Source organism: Podarcis pityusensis, assembly GCF_964106645.2.
Source record: "Podarcis pityusensis genome assembly, chromosome: 18".
NCBI classification, from domain to species: domain Eukaryota; kingdom Metazoa; phylum Chordata; class Lepidosauria; order Squamata; family Lacertidae; genus Podarcis; species Podarcis pityusensis.
This window is the reverse complement of record NC_138043.1, coordinates 5,972,434-5,994,710: the sequence shown is the minus strand read 5'-3', so window position 1 is coordinate 5,994,710 and position 22,277 is coordinate 5,972,434. Positions and strand designations below refer to the sequence as shown.

Sequence of the window (22,277 nt, the reverse complement as noted above, 5' to 3'; positions counted from 1 at the left end):
ATGGGGGGCAGCAGGAAGGCGCGCGACGCCTTGCCGCTACCCTCCAACCCGGCTTCGAGGCTGGCGGTGGGGAAAGCAGCGCTTCCCCCATCGCCAGCCCCAGAGGATGGGGGGCAGCGGGAAGGCGCGCGACGCCTTGCCGCTACCCTCCAACCCGGCTTCGAGGCTGGCGGTGGGGAAAGCAGCGCTTCCCCCATCGCCAGCCCCAGAGGATGGGGGGCAGTGGGAAGGCGCGCGACGCCTTGCCGCTACCCTCCAACCCGGCTTCGAGGCTGGCGGTGGGGAAAGCAGCGCTTCCCCCATCGCCAGCCCCAGAGGATGGGGGGCAGCGGGAAGGCGCGCGACGCCTTGCCGCTACCCTCCAACCCGGCTTCGAGGCTGGCGGTGGGGAAAGCAGCGCTTCCCCCATCGCCAGCCCCAGAGGATGGGGGGCAGCGGGAAGGCGCGCGACGCCTTGCCGCTACCCTCCAACCCGGCTTCGAGGCTGGCGGTGGGGAAAGCAGCGCTTCCCCCATCGCCAGCCCCAGAGGATGGGGGGCAGCGGGAAGGCGCGCGACGCCCTCCCGCTACTCTCCAACCCTCCTGTGGGCTTTTGCGGGAGGTGGGGGAATTCCCCCACCTCCCGCAAAAGCAGGCAAAAGCCGCGCGCTCTTTAAAGGGGCTCCGTGGCTTTTCTAGGAGGTGGGGGAATTCCCCCACCTCCTAGAAAAGCCCGCAGGAGCCACGCACCCTTTAAAGAGCGAGCGGCTCTTGGGGGCTTTTCCCCAAGGAGGGAGAAGGGACTGACTGGCCGAGTCAGTCCCTTCTCCCTCCTGCGGGCTTTTGGGGGAGATGGGGGAATTCCCCCACCTCCCGCAAAAGCCCGCAAAAGCCTCGTGCTCTTTAAAGGGGCTCCGCGGCTTCTGCTGGCTTTTCTAGGAGGTGGGGGAATTCCCCCACCTCCTAGAAAAGCCTGCAGGAGCCGCGCACCCTTTAAAGAGCGCGCCGCTCTTGGGGGCTTTTCCCCGAGGAGGGAGAAGGGACTGACTGGCCGTTTCAGTCCCTTCTCCCTCCTGGTCGAAAAGCCCGCAGGAGTCCCGCGGGGCTCCTGTGGGCTTTTGCGGGAGGTTGGGGAATTCCGCCACCTCCCGCAAAAGCAGGGAGAAGGTCTTGGAGTAGCGGACAGGCTGCGTGCAGCCTGTCCGCTGCTCCCAAAGCTGCGGGGGGGAAATCATATTTTTTTCCTTGATTTCCCCCCCTGAAAACTAGGTGCGTCCTATGGGCCGGTGCGTCCTATAGTCCGAAAAATACGGTAGGTGCGTTGCTGCTGCTTTTGTTGCTGCTGCTGGAGCAAAGCTTCAAATAGCCCTGTTGTTCAGCCCTAGCAGCAACACGGGCTCTGCTACCAGAGACGCTTTAATGCAGTTGTGGCCCTCCAGACATTGCTGAACAACAACTCCCATCATCCCTGGTCATTGGTCATGTTTGCAGGGACCGGTGGGAGCTGTAGTTTTGCAGCATCTGGAGACCCAAAGGTTCCCCCATACCTCCTTTAATGGATGCCAGAGATTATACCTGCACTGCTTGTATGCATACAAGACTTGTCTTCCCATTTTCTTTTAGGCTGGTTTTTGCGTTGCCGTTTCCCCTCCAACCCCCAACCCTTTGTACAACTCCACAATGTGCTCATGTGTAATGCAGGAGTTCTAATTCACTGGGCATCACTCCTAACCCACCCACCCACCGTGTCCATTTTTTGCAAAGGAGGACAGAAACCTTCCCCACTGTCCACCTGAACTGGCAGCAGTGTATTTGCCCTTCAGGCTATGGGGGGGGGGGAGTGAGCATTAATCAGCTCTTTGTTGGCGAGAGGTCTGAAAACCTCAAGATTCAGAGTTCTCCTTGCTAATGTTCCTTCTTCCCTCTCCCAAGGCCTACACTGATGAGTTGGTGGAACTTCATCGGAGGCTGATGGCTTTACGGGAACGAAATGTGCTTCAGCAGGTAAGGACATGTGAGGTGGCTTTTGGTGTGGGATGCAAGTTGAAGCCAGAGAGGAATGTTAAACGTTCTCTTTTGCCACAGTGCAATGAATGGTGGTGGTGCTCTTGTTGTTTTCAGATTATCTTGTTCAGGCACCTTATGCATATATCCAACTGTAACCTGTAGTAGTTGTTATTATTATTATTATTATTATTATTATTATTATTAGTTTTGTGACCTTGCAAATTCAACAGAAGCTGTCCTGGGAGCAAATACGGGTCTCAAAAGTTGGATAGGCTAACAGTTTGAAAGCTAAATACTGAAATGCTTCTCCCCCCCCCCCCGCCCTAATAACTACATGTAGGCGAAGGACGGGGAGATTTCTGATGAAGTGATTCTGTGATTTTTTTTCCCCTTGAAGTCCTGGGAAGACTTTTTGTGAGTCTTCTTGTTCCTGCCCCCAGGCAGATGTGGGGTCTTCCTTTGCCTTGCCATGGCTGTCTTCACACCTTTCAAATCAGCAATCCCGCTTGAATTACAGTGGTACCTCGGGTTACATGCGCTTCAGGTTACAGACTCCGCTAACCCAGAAATAGTACCTCGGGTTAAGAACTTTGCTTCAGGATGAATTCGTGCTCTGGCAGCGCGGCGGCAGCAGGAGGCCCCATTAGCTAAAGTGGTGCTTCAGGTTAAGAACAGTTTCAGGTTAAGTATGGACCTCCGGAACGAATTAAGTACTTAACCCGAGGTACCACTGTACTATCAGCCTTGCCCACAAGTAATGTCTAATGGGGATAAATACATCTCTAGCCAGAAAGTGTTCTGCCAGCAGGACTTAGATAAGAATCTCCAGGCCTGCATCAGGTACCAGTCTTTGATGTCTCCCAATTTGCTATTGCCTTGTTGTTCTGCTGCAATACAGCCAAGGTAGTTTGTGTCCTATGCCACGAAGCAGCCTTTCATGGAGACAAGAGGGTCAGACCAAGGAAGCGGGGGGGGGGGCTCTGCACATGGCTTTTTAAAATGGCGCACGAAGTGTGAACGATTGGTCCCTGTCTGAATTTCCGCAGTGGGACAGGCAGTGAGAGAGAGAGCAAGGGCAGAGAACAAACTCTCTGCGTTGCGTTGGCACAGAATATTGGTGTCTCACAGACCTAACATATAGAATAAGAGAACAAGAAGAACATACGTTTAAAGAAGATTGGAAAACATTTATTGAATATATGGAGGGAAATTGTGCACATTTGAAAACGCTGGCAGCATTAAGATAAATTCAACTGCGTAGATAAGTTTTGATGGATGTAATAATGGAATACTGAATGGTTTAGTTTATGTAAAATATGCAGGGATTTATGTTATGTGAAATGAACCGTGGGAAGAGAAGAAGGGAAGCCATTGATATTTTAAGGTGGTTTAAATGACTATTCTAAAATGTAAAATAGAAAATTTAATAAGGGGGGAAAAAGAATATTTGTGTCTCACTCCAATCCTTTTCCTCCCCGGCCCAGATTGTAAATCTCATTGAGGAAACCGGACATTTCAATGTCACCAACACAACCTTCGACTTTGACTTGTTCTCCTTGGACGAAACGACCGTCCGCAAGCTGCAGAGCTACCTGGAGGCTGTGGCTACGTGACCCTTGGCTCCGGAAGCTGGACGCTTTTTTTTGAAACCAGAATCCCCGTCTCTTCGGTACCAGGAAATGGACTCGTGGACCTTGGCCGCCGCCTTATCCTCTCGATTCACCTGAAGCACTGCCTTAGGGATCAGCCACGCTCTAGGAACACGCTGTTGCTGCTGCTGCTGCCGCCGCCGCCGCTTCTGCCGCCGCCACCAGCCACGCTCCTCCTCTTGGGCTTCAGCCGAGCGCTCGCCCTTGGCGGGCCTGTCCTCCTCCGCTTCAGAAGCTTTGCTTGGAACTGGTAGAGTAAAAGCTGCGCTGGTCCTAGCCGCGACACCGCGCTCTCCTTGGTTGTTTGGTTGTTGCTGTTTTTTAATTCCGGCTTTTTAAATTTTAGAACGAGATTCTCTTATGTGTGTGTGTTTTTAAGGAAAAGAATGCACGTTTGAGGCATCCTCTTTTTAAGTTCGGGATAAAACTCAGCTGCTGTTTCGGCGCGGAACCTACGGACGTGAAAACAACCTGGCCTGCAGGCGTCGCGAGGCTTGCCCCCCCCCCCCTTTGCCTCTTCCCGCTGCCTCTCACCCCAGGTCACATGGAGAGACGTTCCGATCAGATTAGGGCAGGCGTTGGTGCAGCCGAATCACACGACTTGCCCAGAGGACAGCCACCCTTGTTGCGGCCAGTGGAGTCTTGTGGGGCGGGTTCTGCGTCCCGGGTGCAGCGGCGCCCGGCCTGAACTTGCTCCTCTGCGTGTGGGACGATTTCCGAAACGTACTTGCGCCCGCTGACGGCGCCTGCCATCTCGCACTTGAGGCTTTCGATGTGGTGCTGGATCCAGTTCCCCAAACAAGAGCCTTGTTCCTTTTCCCCCTGTTTGATCTGCTTTAACTCTAAGGACTATGTTACTGTACGCTGTCCTGTCCTGTCATTCATATATATGTATATATGAATGACGTATACATATATATATGTCATTTATATATATATATAAGTGTAAGAAGGGCCTAATTGGGTCTTAAGGTCTCAAAAGGGGTTGTGTAGGGGTTTTGCGTGGGGGAGGCATTGATATTTCATTTCTGTTTCCGTTTCGTTTTTTAAAAGTTGCAGTGGCAGATTGGGGGGGGGGGGTAAAGTACAGCTTGACCTGTTTCTTCAACATACCTGTGGGCAGATTTTTATTTTATTTTTTGCATATCAAAACCAAGCAAATATCCTGAAGATCTCTCTGTTTTTTCTCCCTCCGTTCTCCAAAAGGGACCGATCTGTGTTGCGCTTTCTTCTTTTCCTTCTTTGCCATCAGTGTTCAATTAACCTTTTGCCAAAATGCGTTTACCGCCATTGCCCGTTTTGCGGAGAAGCGTTCCCCACCCACCCACACCTCCCCGCCGGTTTCTGTGAAAGCAGTTGGCCCAGGGGTGGGGAAGAGACGAACTAACTATGAGAGTTTGTCTTTCTCCTCCTCTTTCTTTCAAAACACCTGCACGGTTTCAAAAACAAACTTTGGCAGGTGCTGGACAACACTAATTGGAATATTTGTCAGTATTCCTTGCTTGGCTAAGTTTTGGTGCAGGGGGTGTATCCGGTAGGGGGAAGACCCTGAAGTATGCAGAAACTCCCCACCCCCATACGCAAACACACACGGTTTTAGCATTTTAGAGGCGCAGCTTACCTTCCAAACAAGTCTTAAATCTTTTGCCAAATGTTACAGGACTACTGGTGGTGGTGATGCTGTTTGTGTTGCGGCAGGTGGGATGTGGGATTGGCCAGAAGATTTCGCTTTGAGCTCTCTTAGGAGTCCTAAAATGAGTGCTCGGGGGGGGGGGGCTTTGCGGCTTGTGTGTTGAGTCACGCTAGTTGTGTTGGGGGACGGGTGTTTTTTTAAACCTGCTAGTCTTAGTCTCTTCTGGGTTCCTTCCCCACTTCCCCCACCCCATGCAAAAGTTACAACTCTTATGTGGCAATAAGCTGATCTGCGTTAGGTCATGTTGACCCCGAATCCTGTTTTGAGCTTTCCTTTTTTAACTTCTCGTGCGTCGTGTGTCTTGTTTGTCTTTATAAAATGCCAACTTCCAGAGCTGCTCTGTTGCAATGACTCAGCTGCGTCTCATTTCTGGCCAGTCGTTCTGAGCCTCAGAATTTGGGGAATTCCAGAGAAGACTCTGCTGTGCCAACAGAAAAGAAATAGAGAATAGTAGGAGAGCTTTCTGTGTTTGTGGAGGTGCTTCCACTTTGATGGGGGCGCTGCTAGTGGAGGGAGGGGGCTTGTGAGGCATGAGCCCCTAGTTCTTTCTCAAAGTTCCCCAGGGGTTTCTGGGTGCCTAATGAATTGGTCTGAAAGGGGTTCCCAGTGTGGCAAAAATTTACTTCTACACCACTCTGTTTGTTACCCAGGTGGGGGACCTACTCTTAAATAAAACACAGAACCAATTCTTACCACACCGGGCCGGATGATCGAAGAGACTAAACAACTTTAAACGTAACCCTTACCTAGAGACGATTTGAGGCTAATGAATGGGGGACGTAACTGAGGAAGCAAATTCACCTTGAGCAGCATCTGCTGGGGGAAATGGAATGGGGTTAAAGGAATTGAAGAGAGAATGATTTGGGATGGGATGCAATTTAACTGAATTAATTTATCTGGGGCTTGCCTCTAGCTGGCTTGCCTCTAAATTTGTGTGTATACATATGTCTGAGCAATGTGCAGCACCCTGGAGCTCAGCAACGCTGCCTTTCTAGGCTTGGGGTTAGCAGGCAACACGGATGCCGTACAGCCTCTGGATGAGGCCTGCTTCCAGCCCTGGGTACTGCGAGGCCTCCTCCTTTCCAAAGCAAGAACAGGCATTTCTTGTCAACCCCCCGCACAGCTCTCTCCGGCTCCCCAAACACTCCGCTTTTGCCAGTATCCATTCATTCCAGATGTTGTTGTGTCTTTGCGTTTGGAAGTTGCCTTGAGAACAAAAGTCACCCGGGGGGGGTGGCGGAGAAGCCTCTTCCCTCCATGCTTCCTCCTGGATGTTGTCCCCCGCCAGGCAGCTGCGTTCTCGGGTGAGCGAGAAGAGGTGGGGGTCTCTCTTTGGTCAGGGCAGCCTCGCCCGAAACTTAAGTATTAATCGCTCAGGGGGGTGCGGAATGAACATTTGTAAGAAGTTGGGGAGGGTGTTTTCTTCCACTATTAAAAAATGTATTTTATAGGTTTCGTTTTTTTAAAGAACGACCCCCACTTCCTCTCACCCCATTGGTGCCCCTTGTAGCTGTTTTGGTCACCAAAGGACTTCCTTGTGATCTGATTCCCCCCCCCTTCCTTTTCTCCCCCACCCGAACCTCCGAACCTCCTCCTCTTTATTTCCAAAAGCCTTGGGGCTTTAAAGCTGGGACAGGAGCCCAAATGCCGGTTGCGCAGACTTGGGGTTTTATGATACTGGTGTTCCATCCTCCTCCTCCTCCTCCATTCCGTTGTAGATTCTTTCTCTTAGAATGGCTGCTGTGTTTGTGGGTCCATTGTGGTGTTCTTGTGTGTGTGTGTGTCTTGAGTGAGAGCGTCCATGGGTAGCTGTAACAGAGATGGGGAGACTGGATGGTTTTACCTATCTCTGACGTCTGATAAATCACCCCAAAGGGAAGCGTAGTGAGGAATGGGGGGGGGTCTTTCCAAATGGGTGTCTTCTTTATGATCTTTCTCTCTCTCCTCCCCTTCCTCTTTCGTTCCTTGAAACTGACAGCGCTTTAAGTCTGTTACCTGTCTTTCGGTTTTTGTATTAAAGGGCCTATTTCAGGGGGTGGTTAAAATGGATTGTGTTTTTGGTTGGGCAAACCCGATCTCTCTCTCTCTCTCTCCGCCTAAATCTTCGTATACTGCTTTTCCTCTTCATTTTGGCCCAATGGTGTTAAGTAGATGTGAGATGTTAGGAGTTTTAAAGCTGTGGGATGGGTGGGGAGGGGGAAGGAAGTGTTTTCAGTAGATGTGGAAATTTTAGAGACTTGAAAGCTATTTTCCCCCTGTTTGTTTTGTTTTTAAGAGAAATTTGGGGGAAAGCAAAATATATGCAATGCTGCCACTTTAAAAAGAGTCTGGAATGAATTCTATACATCTCGGAGCACAAAATCCTACAGCTATAAGCATGGGCTCTTTCCGTTTTCCATTCAAATAATTATTATAGATACGTTTCAGTGTTAACAGCTGCACAGGACCTGATTCAGGCATCTAAACGGCTGCTTGTATGATCCCCTGTGGCAGTGTTACAATCTGGAGGTTCTTAAGACATCTGTGCACTGCTAAGATTTAACGGGTAGGTCTGGGGCGATAAAGGGCTCTCTTTTAAAAGCAGAAATGCAACACTGTAGAGTGGCAACTTAAAGGCTTGCTTCAAGGGTCCGCAAACCACTCTGAGGTTTTTACAATCAAGCAGTGCATACAGTTTTATGAAATAAAAAAAAGCGCTGAGCACATGTATAATATTCTGACAAGTATGGTATGGAAGAAAGGAGGCAGACCCTACAGTCATGCGGAGCTTTGGAGGCGCTCAGGAAATACTGTATTTTTCGCTCTATAGGACGCACCGGACCATAGGAGGGGGTGAACAGGAAAAAAGAAAAAGGAGCCCCTTCCATTTCTCCTCCCGCTTCGCTGAAGGGGTGCTGCGCAGAGAGGGAAAACTGTGCAGCGCCTCTCCAGCGAAGCGAAGCCTGGAGAGCAAGAGGGAAGCGCTCCGGGGGCTTCAGGCGGCTATCTGCAAGCCTTCAGAGCGCAGCGGGAACTCCTGCTGCGCTCCAAAGGCTTGCGGATAGCTGCCTGAAGTCTCCGGAGCGCAGTGGGAGTTCCCGCTGAGCTCCGGGGGCTTCAGGCGGCTTCAGCGAAAGCAACGCAAAGCCTCCGGAGCGCGGGGGGAGCTCTCCCTCTGTGCTTCGGAGGCTTCGCATTGCTATCGCCGAAGCCAAGGAGCCTGCATTCGCTCCATAAGACGCACACACATTTCCCCTTAATTTTTGAAGGGGGAAAAGTGCGTCTTATAGAGCGAAAAATACGGTAGATGAAGTTTGGCCTTTGAGACTCTCTGCCATGTCAGATGAGATCCCGGCCTTCTGTGATCTGAGGGGGGAGCAACCTGGCCTTATGTCAGGCCCCAGTAGCTGTGTCATTTCAGCTGGCTGCCTCCCAAGGCTAACTTATGAAATTGGTGGGCTGTTCTCGCAGCTTGGCTTCATCTACCAGATTGTTTTTTAAGCCTGGTCTCTTTTTTGCCACTTAGCAAATAGGATTGAAGATGAAAATAGGAACAAACTGACGGTGCAATTCAGCCAGAATGCAAGTTCTGCTTGAGCTGAGGAACAGTAGAAATGGAAGAAATGTCTTGTTTCTAGTGGGGAACACCCTTTTTAATGCAACAAATGCTAATTTTAGCTATTGCTCAGAACAAATATTTCAAAAGTGTTTGGTCCCCCCCCCCATTTCCCCCCAGACTTCCCCTTTTTAAATGTGCCAGGCAGGAGGAAAGATTTGTGCTCCAAATTCGTTTGGGTTTCCCCGCAGGCCTGGTGTCCATTCCTGGTACTCAGAAGAGATTTAGAGAGCTTCCATCTGCTGTACCCATGACTTACAGGAAGCGTTTTAGCCACAAGAACCTTGGAACCAGCTGAGAGAGACGCAGCTGTTCCGTTACCCATTTCAGCTGCTCTGTCCCTCTCCCCCCAGCTGTTGGGAAGAGATGAGGGTCTGGGTTCATCGCTCAAAGTGGGACCCGTCTCCAAAGAAAAGTTCTGCCCTCCGTGAAGTTTGCCCCCCACCCCCATGTTCTGTCCAAACAGCAAGCCAAAAGTGCTCTCCAGTCTGTTTCCACTCTGGTGATTTTTTTGAAACACCGCTGCTATTTCAACAGGGGAGGTGCGCCCACCCATGGAAAGAAATAGGATTTTTAAAGTGTTTTTAATTATGGCCAGATCTGCGCTCCCCGGGCGCAATCGGGAGATGCTTCTGGTCTTCGAAGCATCCTAGGAAGATCTGTCCGTCGTGTTAAAAGTTGTGTGTCCACTGCCATTTCGTGCTAGAACAGAACTGAGTTTGAAAGCTGCTGTCGGTTCCGGAATTAATCTTCCTGAGAATCTCAGGACTTTTCTTTTTTCCAAAAAAAAGAGAAGAAATTAAAATCGGCAAGATTCCAGTTCGTATTCTTACCAGCAGGTGGTGAGGGCTAGCTAAGGTTTCCTGTGGTTACGGGAGGGGCTTTTCATATCTCTTTGCCACCCCCCATGATTAGCAATACCAGAAGAATATGCAAATTGATTAAGAAAAATTGCATATAACGTATACAGGTTGCAGTATTCAGATTCCCCCCTCCCTTTTTATTGTAAAGTACGCATATTCCTAACCACGCTCCTTGAATAGTCATAACGCATATCTAATTTTAATTGGCTGGGGGTGGGGGTGTCATGAGTGTGTAAAGGCCTTGAGAACAAACAAAAAAAAAAGAGGTGGGAGTTTTGCACTCTTGAAGGAAGCGACTGAGTACTTGATCCTCTCGCTGGTGTGTAATTTTTTTAAGGCTGTCTTCTGCTGGAAGCAAAGGTATTAAATACCTGGTCTATGTACAGAGGATATTAAAAGTACTTTGGGGCTGGGGCGGGGCAGGGAAGGGAAGGGGATTTCTTTGCTCTGGTGTAATAAATAAACCTAGCCCATTATTCCGAAATGAAACCTGGAAAGGCGGGAGGGGTGGGGGGGGGGAATGTTTGTAATAAGTTAAGGGATTGGGGTTTTTTTTGTCCTGACTTTTACGCCTTTTTTTTGTTTTGTTAAATTTGTGAAATTTATGGAGGAGTTTTATAGGAAAAAGAAAACATGAAATAAAGGTGAGAGAGTCACAAGCGGCGGCATTTTTTGTGATGTTTCTCTTGATGGCCTCCATTTCCACCACCACCACCACCTAGAGCAGGGGTCAGCAAACTTTTTCAGCAGGGCCCCTCAGACCTTGTGGGGGGCTGGACTATATTTTGAAGCGGGGGGAAATGAACAAATTCCTATGCCCCACAAATAACCCAGAGATGCAAGCACACATTCTACTCATGTAAAAACACGCTGATTCCCAGACCGTCCGCGGGCCAGATTTAGAAGGCGATTGGGCCGGATCTGGCCCCCGGGCCTTAGTTTGCCTAACCGTGACCTAGAGCTTCAGCTGGAGCCTGTTTCTTTTGGACTCTCCTTCCCCCATAAGTTCCCACCCATCTCTTCCTGTGGGTTCCAAATTTCTTGGAGTACATTTTTCTTAGAAATGTTACGAAGGTGGCCACATCTGGAAACCACCTCTGCCACCATCCTTTCTCTCTCCCACTCTCTACACAAACACACACGCTGCCCCGGAAAAATGCCAGTAGGTCTGTGGCATTGTGGAGGATGCAAAACCCGAAAAGGGGTGGGGTGGGGGGAACTATGCTTCCTGCCTCTACTAACAACGTCCCATAACTTGGAACGGAAGGCAGCCATCTTGGCTGTGTGAGAAATGGGACCTAAGCAGAGCCCAGGCAGAACGTACAGTAGCTGGCGCTCAAGCGGTGGTTTCTCGCCCACCCTCTACGGAATGGAATACAGCGGTAGACTCCCTTGATATATGGAGGTTCCATTTCATAAATCAGATACAGCAGAGTGCTATCAAGGCCACCATAGCAGAGAGAATATATGTGTGTGTGTGTGTGTGTATTTAGTATAGAAACACACAAACACACAGAGAGATTTTGTGCCTTTTAAGTTAAGAGCATGACAAACTCCGTGAACAATCGGAGATAGTTGAAAGATACAGATAATTGTGACTCAACTCATCTTCCCTGTAACAGTTGTGCCCTGGTTTTGAACTGCATCTTAGCGTTTGACTCTGCCATTAAAACTTAAGCATAAAATTCATCTGAGTTCCCGCCCATGAGGCAAGGTGAGGCAACTGGCTCGGGCGGCAGGATTCAGTGGGGCAGCAGATTTTATTTGTTTTTATTGAACTTGTATACCGCCCTGTACCCGTAGATTTCAGGGCAGTTCACAGCACAGAAAAATCAAGTTGAAGAACAGTTTGTGGGAATATTCTTCCCAAATTTCCCAACTGTTTTTTGTTTTTTAAATAGAGAGGTACAATTGCCTTGAAGTTTCAAAATGAAGATGGAAAATAAAATAAACCTCCAGCAAGTCTTAATGGTTTATAAACTGGTAACGTTGTGGCTGCATTTATCCTTTCCTTTAAGGAAAGGCCGTCCAAAGACATATTACTTATAAATGCTAAAATCCCAAAGCCTATCTCCCCACACCCACCTGGTTGGGGCTTGCAGTGCAGCCCCCAAATACACATCATCAATGTCGTGCATTTAATACACATTTTTATTTTTTTGTAATTTTAATTTAATTTTTCAAACGTTTTCACTATAACCTTCACATTGTTTCATGAGTTGACTTCCCACCTCAACTTCCAAAGTGTTTCTACTCAAACCTTTTCTCATTTAATACACATTTAAAGCACACTGGGCTTCCCCCCCCCAAAAAAAATCTTGGCTATTTTAGTTTGCAGAAGATGCTGGGAATTGTAGTTCCGTGAGGGGTAAACAGTTCTCGAGACGGGGACAAAAACCATGTGCTTTGAAACTTATATGTGCAATGTGGATGCAATTGCCCACAGCTGTGAGACCTGGGCCATAATAATAATAATAATAATAATTTATACCCCGCCCTCCCCAGCCAAGGCCGGGCTCAGGGCGGCTAACAAGCAATAATAAAAACAAGTTGAATGATCACAATTTAAAAACAAAATTAAAATGCATTAAAATATTGAAACATTAAGATATTAAAATGTAGCCTCATCGCAGGAGGAGAAGGAAAGGAAAAAAGAAAGAGAGGGAGGGAATCAAATTGGCTCCAAGCCAAAGGCCAGGCGGAACAACTCTGTCTTACAGGCCCTGCGGAAAGAAATCAGATCCTGCAGGGCCCTGGTCTCATGAGACAGAGCGTTCCACCAGGCCGGAGCCAGAGTTGAAAAGGCCCTGGCTCTGGTTGAGGCTAATCTGACTTCCTTAGGGCCTGGGACCACTAGGGTGTCGCTATTTATGGACCTTAAAGTCCTCTGTTGGGCATACCGGGAGAGGCAGTCCCGTAGGTACGAGGGTCCTAGGCCATGAAGGGCTTTCAAGGTCAAAACCAGCACCTTAAATCTGACCCTGTACTCCACCGGGAGCCAGTGCAGCTGGAAAAGCACTGGGTGAATCTGCTCCCATGGCAGAGACCTCGCTGTGAGGAGCCTCGCTGCAGCATTCTGCACCCGCTGGAGTTTCTGGGACAGCTTCAAGGGCAGCCCCGCGTAGAGCGAATTACAGTAGTCAAGCTTGGAGGTGACCGTCGCATGGATCACAGAAGAGTTTGGACAGGAAGACCAAAACAACCAGCCAGGCAACCTTCAATGAAGATTTCCTCATCTTCTACAGTCTGCTGGCGATTCCCATAAGCCTGCCTGGCTAAGCCAATGAGCCACAAGGGGCTCATTTTGCTCCAACTAATCCACAAAGTAGCCTGTTAATGATGATAGCCAAAGTCTCTGCTCTTTAAAACAGCAACATTGTTAAGTATTTTTAAATAACAATTGCAAAATGGTTTTGGTGTTTTTTTAATAATAAACCATTTAGTAAGGGCTTTGTTTTTAAAAGCAGCATGTGATTAAATACAGGGCAATAAATGTTTCCCAGAGAAAACTCCCATCATATAATTATATAGCCCTTGCATTTCAGGAATCACAACGGGATACAACAGGGACTCTTACCGTGCCCATAACATTATTTTTCTTGGGGGAGTGTGGGTTGCCTATTACGATAATTTCGCTGGAAGATGACAGGTATTTCGGTGGAAAAGAATCATCATAACAGGTGCCGCCTCTCACCTTAAACAATCGTTTGAATACGGATATCATATAGTAAATGAGACCATGGGCATAGCCAGGAATTTTGTGGGGGGGGGGGGGAGGCAGAACCGACGTGACTGGTCAGTTAAGTATTTAAATATTAAGTATTTCGATTGTTCCCCCCCCCCCCCCGCTACGCCCAAGGATGAGACCATTTAGCATTTAGCTTGGAGGGCGGGTGGGGAGGAACTGCGCTGCACTTGGAAAAAAACAAATAAAACTTCAGCTGCTACTGCTTTCGTTTGTTTTGTAGTTATTTCCGGGCGTTTTGTTAAAGAGTCTTGTAATAATAAATAATAATAATAAAAATATTTATACCCCGCCCTCCCCAGCCAAGACCGGACTCAGGGCGGCTAACAACCAATAATAAAAACCAGTTGATTAAAATACAATTTAAAGAAAGACCTCACAAAAGAAACAATAATAATAATAATAATAATAATAATAATAATAATTTATTATTTGTACCCCGCCCATCTGGCTGGGTTTCCCCAGCCACTCTGGGCGGCTTCCATAGAAACAAAAAATACAGTAAAATATCACAGATTAAAAGCTTCCCTGAACAGCTTCCCCTCTGCCTGGTTCCCTGTAGCATACAGGGAAGCTTTTAATGTTTTATGCAGTATGTATTTTAATATTTTGTTGGAAGCCGCCCAGAGTGGCTGGGGAAGCCCAGCCAGATGGGCGGGGTATTAATTAATTAATAATAATAATAATAATAATTGGCTTGCAGCAACCACTGCCGCCGCATCACGCGGCCAGGAGTTCCGCGGGCCACTCGCCTTATACTTAAAACTGGTCTCCCGCCTCCGGTTTTCATCTCCCTTCATTCCCCCGCCCCCCTGGTCCAGGAGCCACAATCCAGAGACACGTGGCGGCGGGCTTCCCATTCATTCGCCGCCAGCCGCTCGCTCGCCCATTCATTCATTCATTCATTCAGCGAACCGGGGAGGTCAATGACCGGGGGTTACTCGGCAGCGATACATAAAGACGCGCTCGCGCGTGCGCAGAAGGAGGGCGTGGCCGCCGGCTGGTGAATGAAGCGCAGCTGAGCCTCTCGCCCGCTCCCAAGATGGCGCCGCGTGCCTCGCGCGCCCGTCCTCCAGCCAATGGCAAAGGCAGAGACAGATGTGGAGCGGGCGGGGAGGCCACGCCCCCGTGTTACAGGCCACGCCTCCAGCCTTTAAAAGGGACCGCGCACGCCGCTTGTTCTGCGGCAGAAGCTATTCTCAACACGGCAGGTAAGAGAGGTAGGGAGATTTAGCTCAGTTTTTCCTCCTTTTTTGCGGGTGGGGGAGGTTTGTGGAGTGGGATGCGTCCTTTTGGGAGGTGGGGACACTTTGTGTGCTTCATTTGCCTCTATGGGAGGCGGGGTTAAAAATACAGACCAATTCAATTAATAATCATAAATGTTTGGGAGGAAATAAGACGGTAAAGAACACATAACAAACTAAATATTGATGTATGTAATTTTTATTTCGTAATTGTATTTAGTGGTAGTATGGCTGTATTTTTTTTTGTAGAATAAAATCATTCAATAAACGTTATTTATCAAATAATAATCATAAATATGAATGGTTGCGATTCAGCTTTATTGTACATTCCTTGATACTTGAGGAAGCTGCCCTGGGGTTTTATTGTAGGGAAAAGAGGGTTTTAAAACCTGTCGTTTCCCCCCCCCCCTCAACTTTTGGTTAATTATAAACGGTTTTTTAAAGATTGGCGTTTTAATATTAACCCGCCCTTGGACCTCAGGTGTGAAGGTATATGAGTTAATGATATATAGGATAACATAGCTGCTTCTGGTAGTGGTAGTAAAAATGAAGAGCACATTGCATTTAAATTGGGTGCATGTGAGGCTTGGGTTGCCTGAGGGCTCTTCCTTTTAAACTAGTTTCTGGGTGGGGAGGGAGGCTGTGTACCGTGGTTTACAGCTACTTTTTTCAAGAGCGCCAGGATTTTTTTGGGGGGTGGGCTTGAAAAACCCCTCATTGAGGAAACAGGCTAGTAGGGGCTGCGCCTGTTCCATAAGGGTCCCTAATAGAGAAAATGAAAAGGGGTCCACACAGTTCTAGTGTTATTTTGGGTGGGTGGGCTTTTGGGTTGGGTGGGGGTGAGTTGAAGCTTTGTGAGAAATGGGTGGGAAGGGGGGTGGCTGGTGGCAGATGTTCAGCCCTGATAGACATTTGTACCCTAAAAGCTTAAAGAAAAGAGGAAAAAACAGCTGGAAATTGAACTGTAAGCAGCTGCAGGGAATTAAATAATGCCCTGAAATGTGTTCAGGTTTGCAGGAGTTCAGCAACGTGGGCTTGCAGCGCTCTACCCCGCCCCTTCTAAACCTCCCAATTTTATCAACCCTGTGAGGTAGGCTTAGACAGATGGAGATTAGTTATCCCCTGAGCATGGTAAGAGGATGGCAGAACTCCACACCCATGTTATTGAACTCCAGTTCCCAGCAACCAACACGATCAATCGTCAAGGAACGATGGGCTTTATTGAGAACTGAATTAACTGACCCTCCCTCTTTCTTTCTTTCCATATGCAATAGTTGAATGCGGTTTTATTTTATTTATTTTTCCTGTGTCCGTATACATTTTTATCTGTCACACTTACCGTTTTTACTGTGTTCGTATTATCATTTATTTTAAGGGAGGCGAGATGTTCAGTCACATTTGAAGGGTCCACAGGTCCCCACAACCCTCATACAGGGAGGGCAGGGTGAAAACTGAAATTCTGGGCTCCCATTCTCCCCTGCCCCACCCACTGTCTCTTGCTGTACAGTGGTACCTCGGGTTAAGTACTTAATTCATCCCGGAGGTCCGTACTTAACCTGAAACTGTTCTTAACCTGAAGCACCACTTTAGCTAATGGGGCCTCCTGCTGCTGCCGCCGCGCCGCCGGAGCACGATTTGTGTTCTCATCCTGAAGCAAAGTTCTTAACCTGAAGCACTATTACTGGGTTAGCGGAGTCTGTAACCTGAAGCGTATGTAACCCGAGGTACCACTGTATGTGTATTTTGTATGGAAGCCTGTGTGTCTTTATCTCTTCCGCAGAATAGGATGCTCTTATCATAAACCTCTGATCCTCCTTTTAAAAAGAAGGCTGCTGAGACGAGCTAGCTGTCTTATTTTGAGAAAGGAGGTCACTTTTTGCAAAGCGTTTTTCGTGCCCCTTTCCTCTGTGAGGTCATCCTTTTTTGGGGGGGTGGGTCAGATTTGGGGGCTGAGGTCTCCCTTCAGCAGAATCAGCCGGGGTGTTTTGGGGAGAGGAACAGGGGCAGCCCTGAGTTGATGTACCACATTTTGAAGCAATCCTTGCTAAAGAAGGGGCCATTTAGGTGTGACATCCGGAATGTGAAAAATTACCTTTGCTTCAGCACATTTCCTGCGAGAGGGCCGGAAGTGTTGTCATTTTTAACTCCGGGAGAGGTGTGTGGGTGTCTCTCTTCTGTGACTACTGTTGCAGCTTTAGTCTCCAAAGCAGAAGTCGCTGGTGTCGATGCAAAAATAGAACTTGCTTTTTCTCTTCCTCTCTCGGGAACTGGCTTTCTTGCAGACAAAAATGTAGATCTACGGAAGCCTTCCTTTTTCTCAATTCATCTGCTAGTTAAAAGGTAAAGGGACCCCTGACCGTTAAGTCCAGTTGCGGATAACTCTGGGGTTGCAGCGCTCATCTTGCTTTACTGGCCGAGGGAGCCGGCGTACAGCTTCCGGGTCATGTGGCCAGCAGGACTAAGCTGCTTCTGGCGAAACCAGAGCAGCGCATGGAAACGCTGTTTACCTTCCCACTGGAGTGGTACCTATTTATCTACTTGTACTGCATGCTTTCGAACTGCTAGGTTGGCAGGAGCAGGGACCGAGCAGCGGGAGCTCACCCCGTCATGGGGATTCGAACCGCCGACCTTCTGATCGGCAAGTCCTAGGCTCTGTGGTTTAACCCACAGCGCCACCTGCGCCCCACGCTCATCTCCTAGTAATTCCTTGTTACTCGTCGGTTAGCATAAGAAGCTTGCCAGCGGCCCCTGTAGTCCAGCATTCTGTCCTAACTATAGCCAAGTAGATGCTTGTGGAAAGATTGTTTTGATCAGTGGTGCGTCTCCAACAAGGTGAACTCCAAATGCACAGCATATTCTTAAAAAAAAAAAAATTAATCTGAAGGTTGGTGGGTGTTGCTCATCTTTGGTGCCCAGTGCCTGTAGCTTAATTTGCTCAGCGCAGCTGATTTCAATTAACAGCTTTGTAACACTAAAAGGGGATGCGGGTGGCACTGTGGGTTAAACCACTGAGCCTAGGACTTGCCGATCGGAAGGTCGGGGGTTCGAATCCCTGCGACGGGGTGAGGTCCCGTTGCTCGGTCCCTGCTCCTGCCCACCTAGCAGTTTGAAAGCAGTTCCCTCCCTGCGAGAAGGGAAGTTACAGGGAACCAGACAGAGGGCCTTCTCGGTAGTGGCACTCGCCCTGTGGAACGCCCTCCCACCAGATGTCAAAGAGAATAACAACTACCAGACTTTTAGAAGACATCTGAAGGCAGCCCTGTTTAGGGGAGCTTTTAATGTTTGATGGATTGCTGTACTTTCATACCTCATGTTATGTTTGCTTCAGGTTGCATGTTTTCAGGTTGCGTCCAGCGGCGACCCGGAAGTACCAGAAAGGGTTACTACTGGGTTTTGCTGCTCGTGCATGCGCAGACAGACAAAATGTCGTCATGTGCATGTGCAGAAGCGGTGAATCGTGACCCGCGCGAGCACAGACGCGGGTTGCATTTTTTTCAGGTTGCGAATGGGCCTCCAGAACGGATCCTGTTCGCAACCAGAGGTACCACTGTATTTTAATATTTTGTTGGAAGCCGCCCAGAGTGGCTGGGGAAACCCAGCCAGATGGGACGGTATAAATAATAATAATAATTATTATTATTATTACCCTGGGGCCCCTTCCATCTCTACAGTTCTGTGATTCTATGATTCTGCTGGAAGGGCAGTAAACATCATGGACGATGGACCGATCTTATTTTCTGCAGCTCCAGAGGGTAGGACCCGCCGAGCCAATTGCTTCAAGTTACGAAAAGGATTCCAGCTAAACTTTGTTGTTGTTGTTTAGTCGTTTAGTTGTGTCTGACCCTTTGTGACCCCCTGGTCCACATCACGCCAGGCACTCCTGTCTTCCACTGTCTCCCGCAGTTTGGTCAGACTCATGCTGGTAGCTTCGAGAACACTGTCCCACCATCTCGCCCTCTGTCGCCCCCTTCTCCTTGCGCCCTCCATCTTTCCCAACATCAGGGTCTTTTCCAGGGAGACTTCTCTTCTCATGAGGTGGCCAAAGTCTTGGAGCCTCAGCTTCAGGATCTGTCTTTCCAGTGAGCACTCAGGGCTGATTTCCTTCAGAATGGATCGGTTTGATCTTCTTGCAGTCCATGGGACTCTCAAGAGTCCATGGGACTCTCCACCTAAACTAGGGGAGTCGTATAATCATAGGCTTGTAGACTTGGAAAGGGGCCCTGAAGATCAGGAAGAACGGCTTAGGCTGTTTGACAGCAAACGTCCTCAGAAGGTGGTGAGATCTTCACTGGAGGTTTTTACGTCGAGATCGTATTGGCACCTGCCAGAGATTGTCGAGCTTAGATTGCTGCCTTGCAGGGGGTCTGGACTTGAAGACCCTTCCAACCGTACATTTCCATGAAAAAGCTTTATGGCAATTCCCCCCCAGTTCCCTGGAGCGGTAAACAAAGCAAGGCCAAAAATGTAACCAAGAAGAGGGAGAGAAATCGCCCTGGAGACCTCACTAGGATTCTCTCCAGAATTCTGGTAACAATGCATTTGCAGGGTAGATTTCCCAAGAGAGGAGATGTTGGTCTTACTGTTAACATTCAATATCTCATCAAACAGTGGAGTTCTATCACCGTGGAATAATGCCCCAGATCCGCATACAGACCCTCTTAAACTTGTTCTGACCCATTAAAAAACTGGGTACGTAGGTGACGGCGTCATACAGTTACAGTGGTACCTCGAGTTAAGTACTTAATTCGTTCCGGAGGTCCGTTCTTAACCTGAAACTGTTCTTAACCTGAAGCACCACTTTAGCTAATGGGGCCTCCCACTGCTGCCGCACAATTTCTGTTCTTATCCCGAAGCAAAGTTCTTAACCTGAGGTACTATTTCTGGGTTAGCGGAGTCTGTAACCTGAAGCGTATGTAACCCGAGATACCACTGTATTCTGAACTTAAACAGTTCAGAACAGTCTTCACTGACAGTGAGTCTCAGAGACTCAAGACAGCTCTTTGCAAAACGTCCAAAGTTCTACAGGCACCAGGCGTATTTTGCCACTGGCGCGGGTTCCAATTGCGAACCCCGTGGAGATCTCTGGATGCCAGGTTTGCAACTGACCTCTCCATCTGGCTGGCCAGTAGAAGAGCTTATTCATTGCATATATCTCCTGCCTTTTCCTCCAAGAAGCCCCCGCCTCAGTTAATCCCTACAACGACCCTGTGAGGAAGGCGAAGAGGCTGCGACTGACTCCAAGGTTTCATGATGGAGTGGGGATTCAGACCCTGATCTCCCAGGTCCTAGTCTGATGCTCCAACCCAGGGGTCAGCAAACTTTTTCAGCAGGGGCCAGGCCACTGTCCCTCAGACCTTGTGGGGGACTGGACTATATTTTTGGGAGGGAAATCGATGAATTTCTACGCCTAACAAATAACCCAGAGATGCATTTTAAACAAAAGGTCACATTCTACTCATGTAAAAACATGCTGATTCCTGGACCGTCTGTGGGCCGGATTTAGAAGGCAATTGGGCCGGATCCGGCCCCCAGGCCTTAGTTTGCCTACCATGCTCTAACCACTACACCAGCCTGTCCTCCTGCTATGCGGCATTTCTCTAAATTGAGCAGACAAATCGGTATGGGGAAAGCAAAATGCCCCTTAGAGAAGGATGTGGATTATTTACCCGGAAGCTTGAATTTGTTTGACGTTTCAATGTGTTGTAAACCACTTGGATATTTTTCTTCTTTAAAAAATAAAGCGGTATAGAAATGAGATTAAAAATAAATTTTATTGTGGGGAGAAAAGGCCCCCAAGCATTCTGTTGCGGTGACCATAACCTAAGTTTAAGGTGCCATTATCTTTCTGAGTTTCTAACACTGGTTGTCCTTGAGCAAGCTGTTCGGAACAATGGGAGGTTGCGGCGGTCTTGCTCCATGACAAAAAATCTGTTATTTTAACCTGTTTGGCAAGGGCAGTGTGGACTCTTGTGTCCCCATAGCATCCCCCCCCCCAACTGCAGGTGAAAACTCTCCAAAACACCCTAGCGACCGACCGCAGTTGCGTAAGCCATCTCTGTTGACAAATTGCGGCATTGTTTGAGTATTTGCATAAGGAAGCGGAAACGCAGAAACTGGATCAATTCCCCCACCCCTTCCTAAAAAAATAAACCATTAGCTCAGTAGTCAAACATCTACATTGGAAGATGCAATATGTGGCACCACCCTCCCCCCAAGTCGGGCCGGCAAGGAGCAGTGCTAGAAATTCAGAAATACAACTAATCTCCAGTCTGGGTGGTAGTCGCCACAACAGACTGTCTACTCGCCATTTCCACCCCCAATGAAACTGGTTGTTAATTTTTGGTGGGTTTTTTTTTTTGCAATGGAGCTTATGATTATGTTTACAGTGGTACCTCGGGTTAAGAACTTAATTCGTTCTGGAGGTTCGTTCTTAACCTGAAACTGTTCTTAACCTGAGGTACCACTTTAGCTAATGGGGCCTCCCGCTGCCGCCACTGCGCGATTTCTGCTCTCATCCTGAAGCAAAGTTCTTAACCCGAGGTACCATTTCTGGGTTAGCGGAGTCTGTAACCTGAAGCCTATGTAACCCGAGGTACCACTGTACCAAACCTTTAGAAGACATCTGAAGGCAGCCCTGTTCAGGGAAGCTTTTAATGTTTAATAGGTTATTGTATTTTAGTATTCTGTTGGAAGCTGCCCAGAGTGGCTGGGGAAACCCAGCCAGATGGGCAGGTATAAATAATAAATTATTATTATTACTCTGCCCCAAGGAGCATCCAACCTGGATTCCCTCCCTTGAGAGATGCATTGTGTTTTATGGCACTGTAGACTTTTCATTCATCACCTTTGCATTCCTCCGAGTAGCTCAGGGTGGCAAGCATCGCCCGTCGCCTTCCTCTGCCCATTTGCCCTCTCAGCACTGCGAGGTATTTAAGGCTGAGAGGAAAAAGCAGCTAATTATTTAAAAGAAAGGAAGAAAGGCAGCCCGGATAACATGGGCTTAATCTAAATCCATTACACAGTAGCATGCGTTTAATGTACGATTTCAGAGCTTTCATCTCTGATGTGTCACTGGATTGCAACGAATTCCTTTGCCACCGCGATAGTCACTGAAAGGGAGACAGAACATTCTGTTGGTTATTCCAAGAAGTGGAGGATTATTGCTTCATTCATTATGTTCTGTGTTTTTATGTTGTAAATCTCTGTGATCTCTGAATGAAAGGGTGGCATGTGAAGTTAAAAGGTAAAGGGACCCCTGACCGTTAGGTCCAGTCGTGGCCGACTCTGGGGTTGCGGCGCTCATCTCGCTTTATTGGCCGAGGGAGCCAGCGTACAGCTTCCGGGTCATGTGGCCAGCAGGACTAAGCCGCTTCTGGCGAACCAGAGCAGCACACAGAAACGACATTTACCTTCCTGCCGGAGCGGTACCTATTGATCTACTTTCGCTGGTGTGCTTTTGAACTGCTCGGTTGGCAGGAGCAGGGACCGAGCAACGGGAGCTC

General features: G+C 48.5%; 2 protein-coding genes and 1 long non-coding RNA gene across 4 annotated transcripts in view; 2 read left to right on the top strand and 1 right to left on the bottom strand.

The window, feature by feature from the left end:
• Nucleotides 1-9,862, top strand: part of MLLT1 (MLLT1 super elongation complex subunit) — a 34,550-nt gene extending 24,688 nt beyond the window's left edge. Inside the window, exons 11-12 of the mRNA XM_080988995.1 lie at nt 1,912-1,983; nt 3,471-9,862. Coding sequence (XP_080845121.1) covers nt 1,912-1,983; nt 3,471-3,599 — 201 coding nt within the window. The 3' untranslated portion in view covers nt 3,600-9,862. The remainder of the gene's footprint in view (nt 1-1,911; nt 1,984-3,470) is intronic.
• LOC308467579 lies at nt 6,930-11,199 on the bottom strand. The gene is made up of 2 exons (XR_013981235.1): nt 8,377-11,199; nt 6,930-8,270 (listed from the first exon to the last, which is right to left on the bottom strand). It is a non-coding gene; the product is annotated as an uncharacterized lncRNA (long non-coding RNA).
• A 3,462-nt stretch (nt 11,200-14,661) lies between these two features.
• ACSBG2 (acyl-CoA synthetase bubblegum family member 2) overlaps nt 14,662-22,277 on the top strand; it is a gene marked incomplete at its 5' end in the record, with an annotated part of 50,873 nt that continues 43,257 nt past the window's right edge. For both annotated transcript variants that reach the window (XM_080988876.1, XM_080988875.1), the window contains one exon: nt 14,662-14,742. The remainder of the gene's footprint in view (nt 14,743-22,277) is intronic.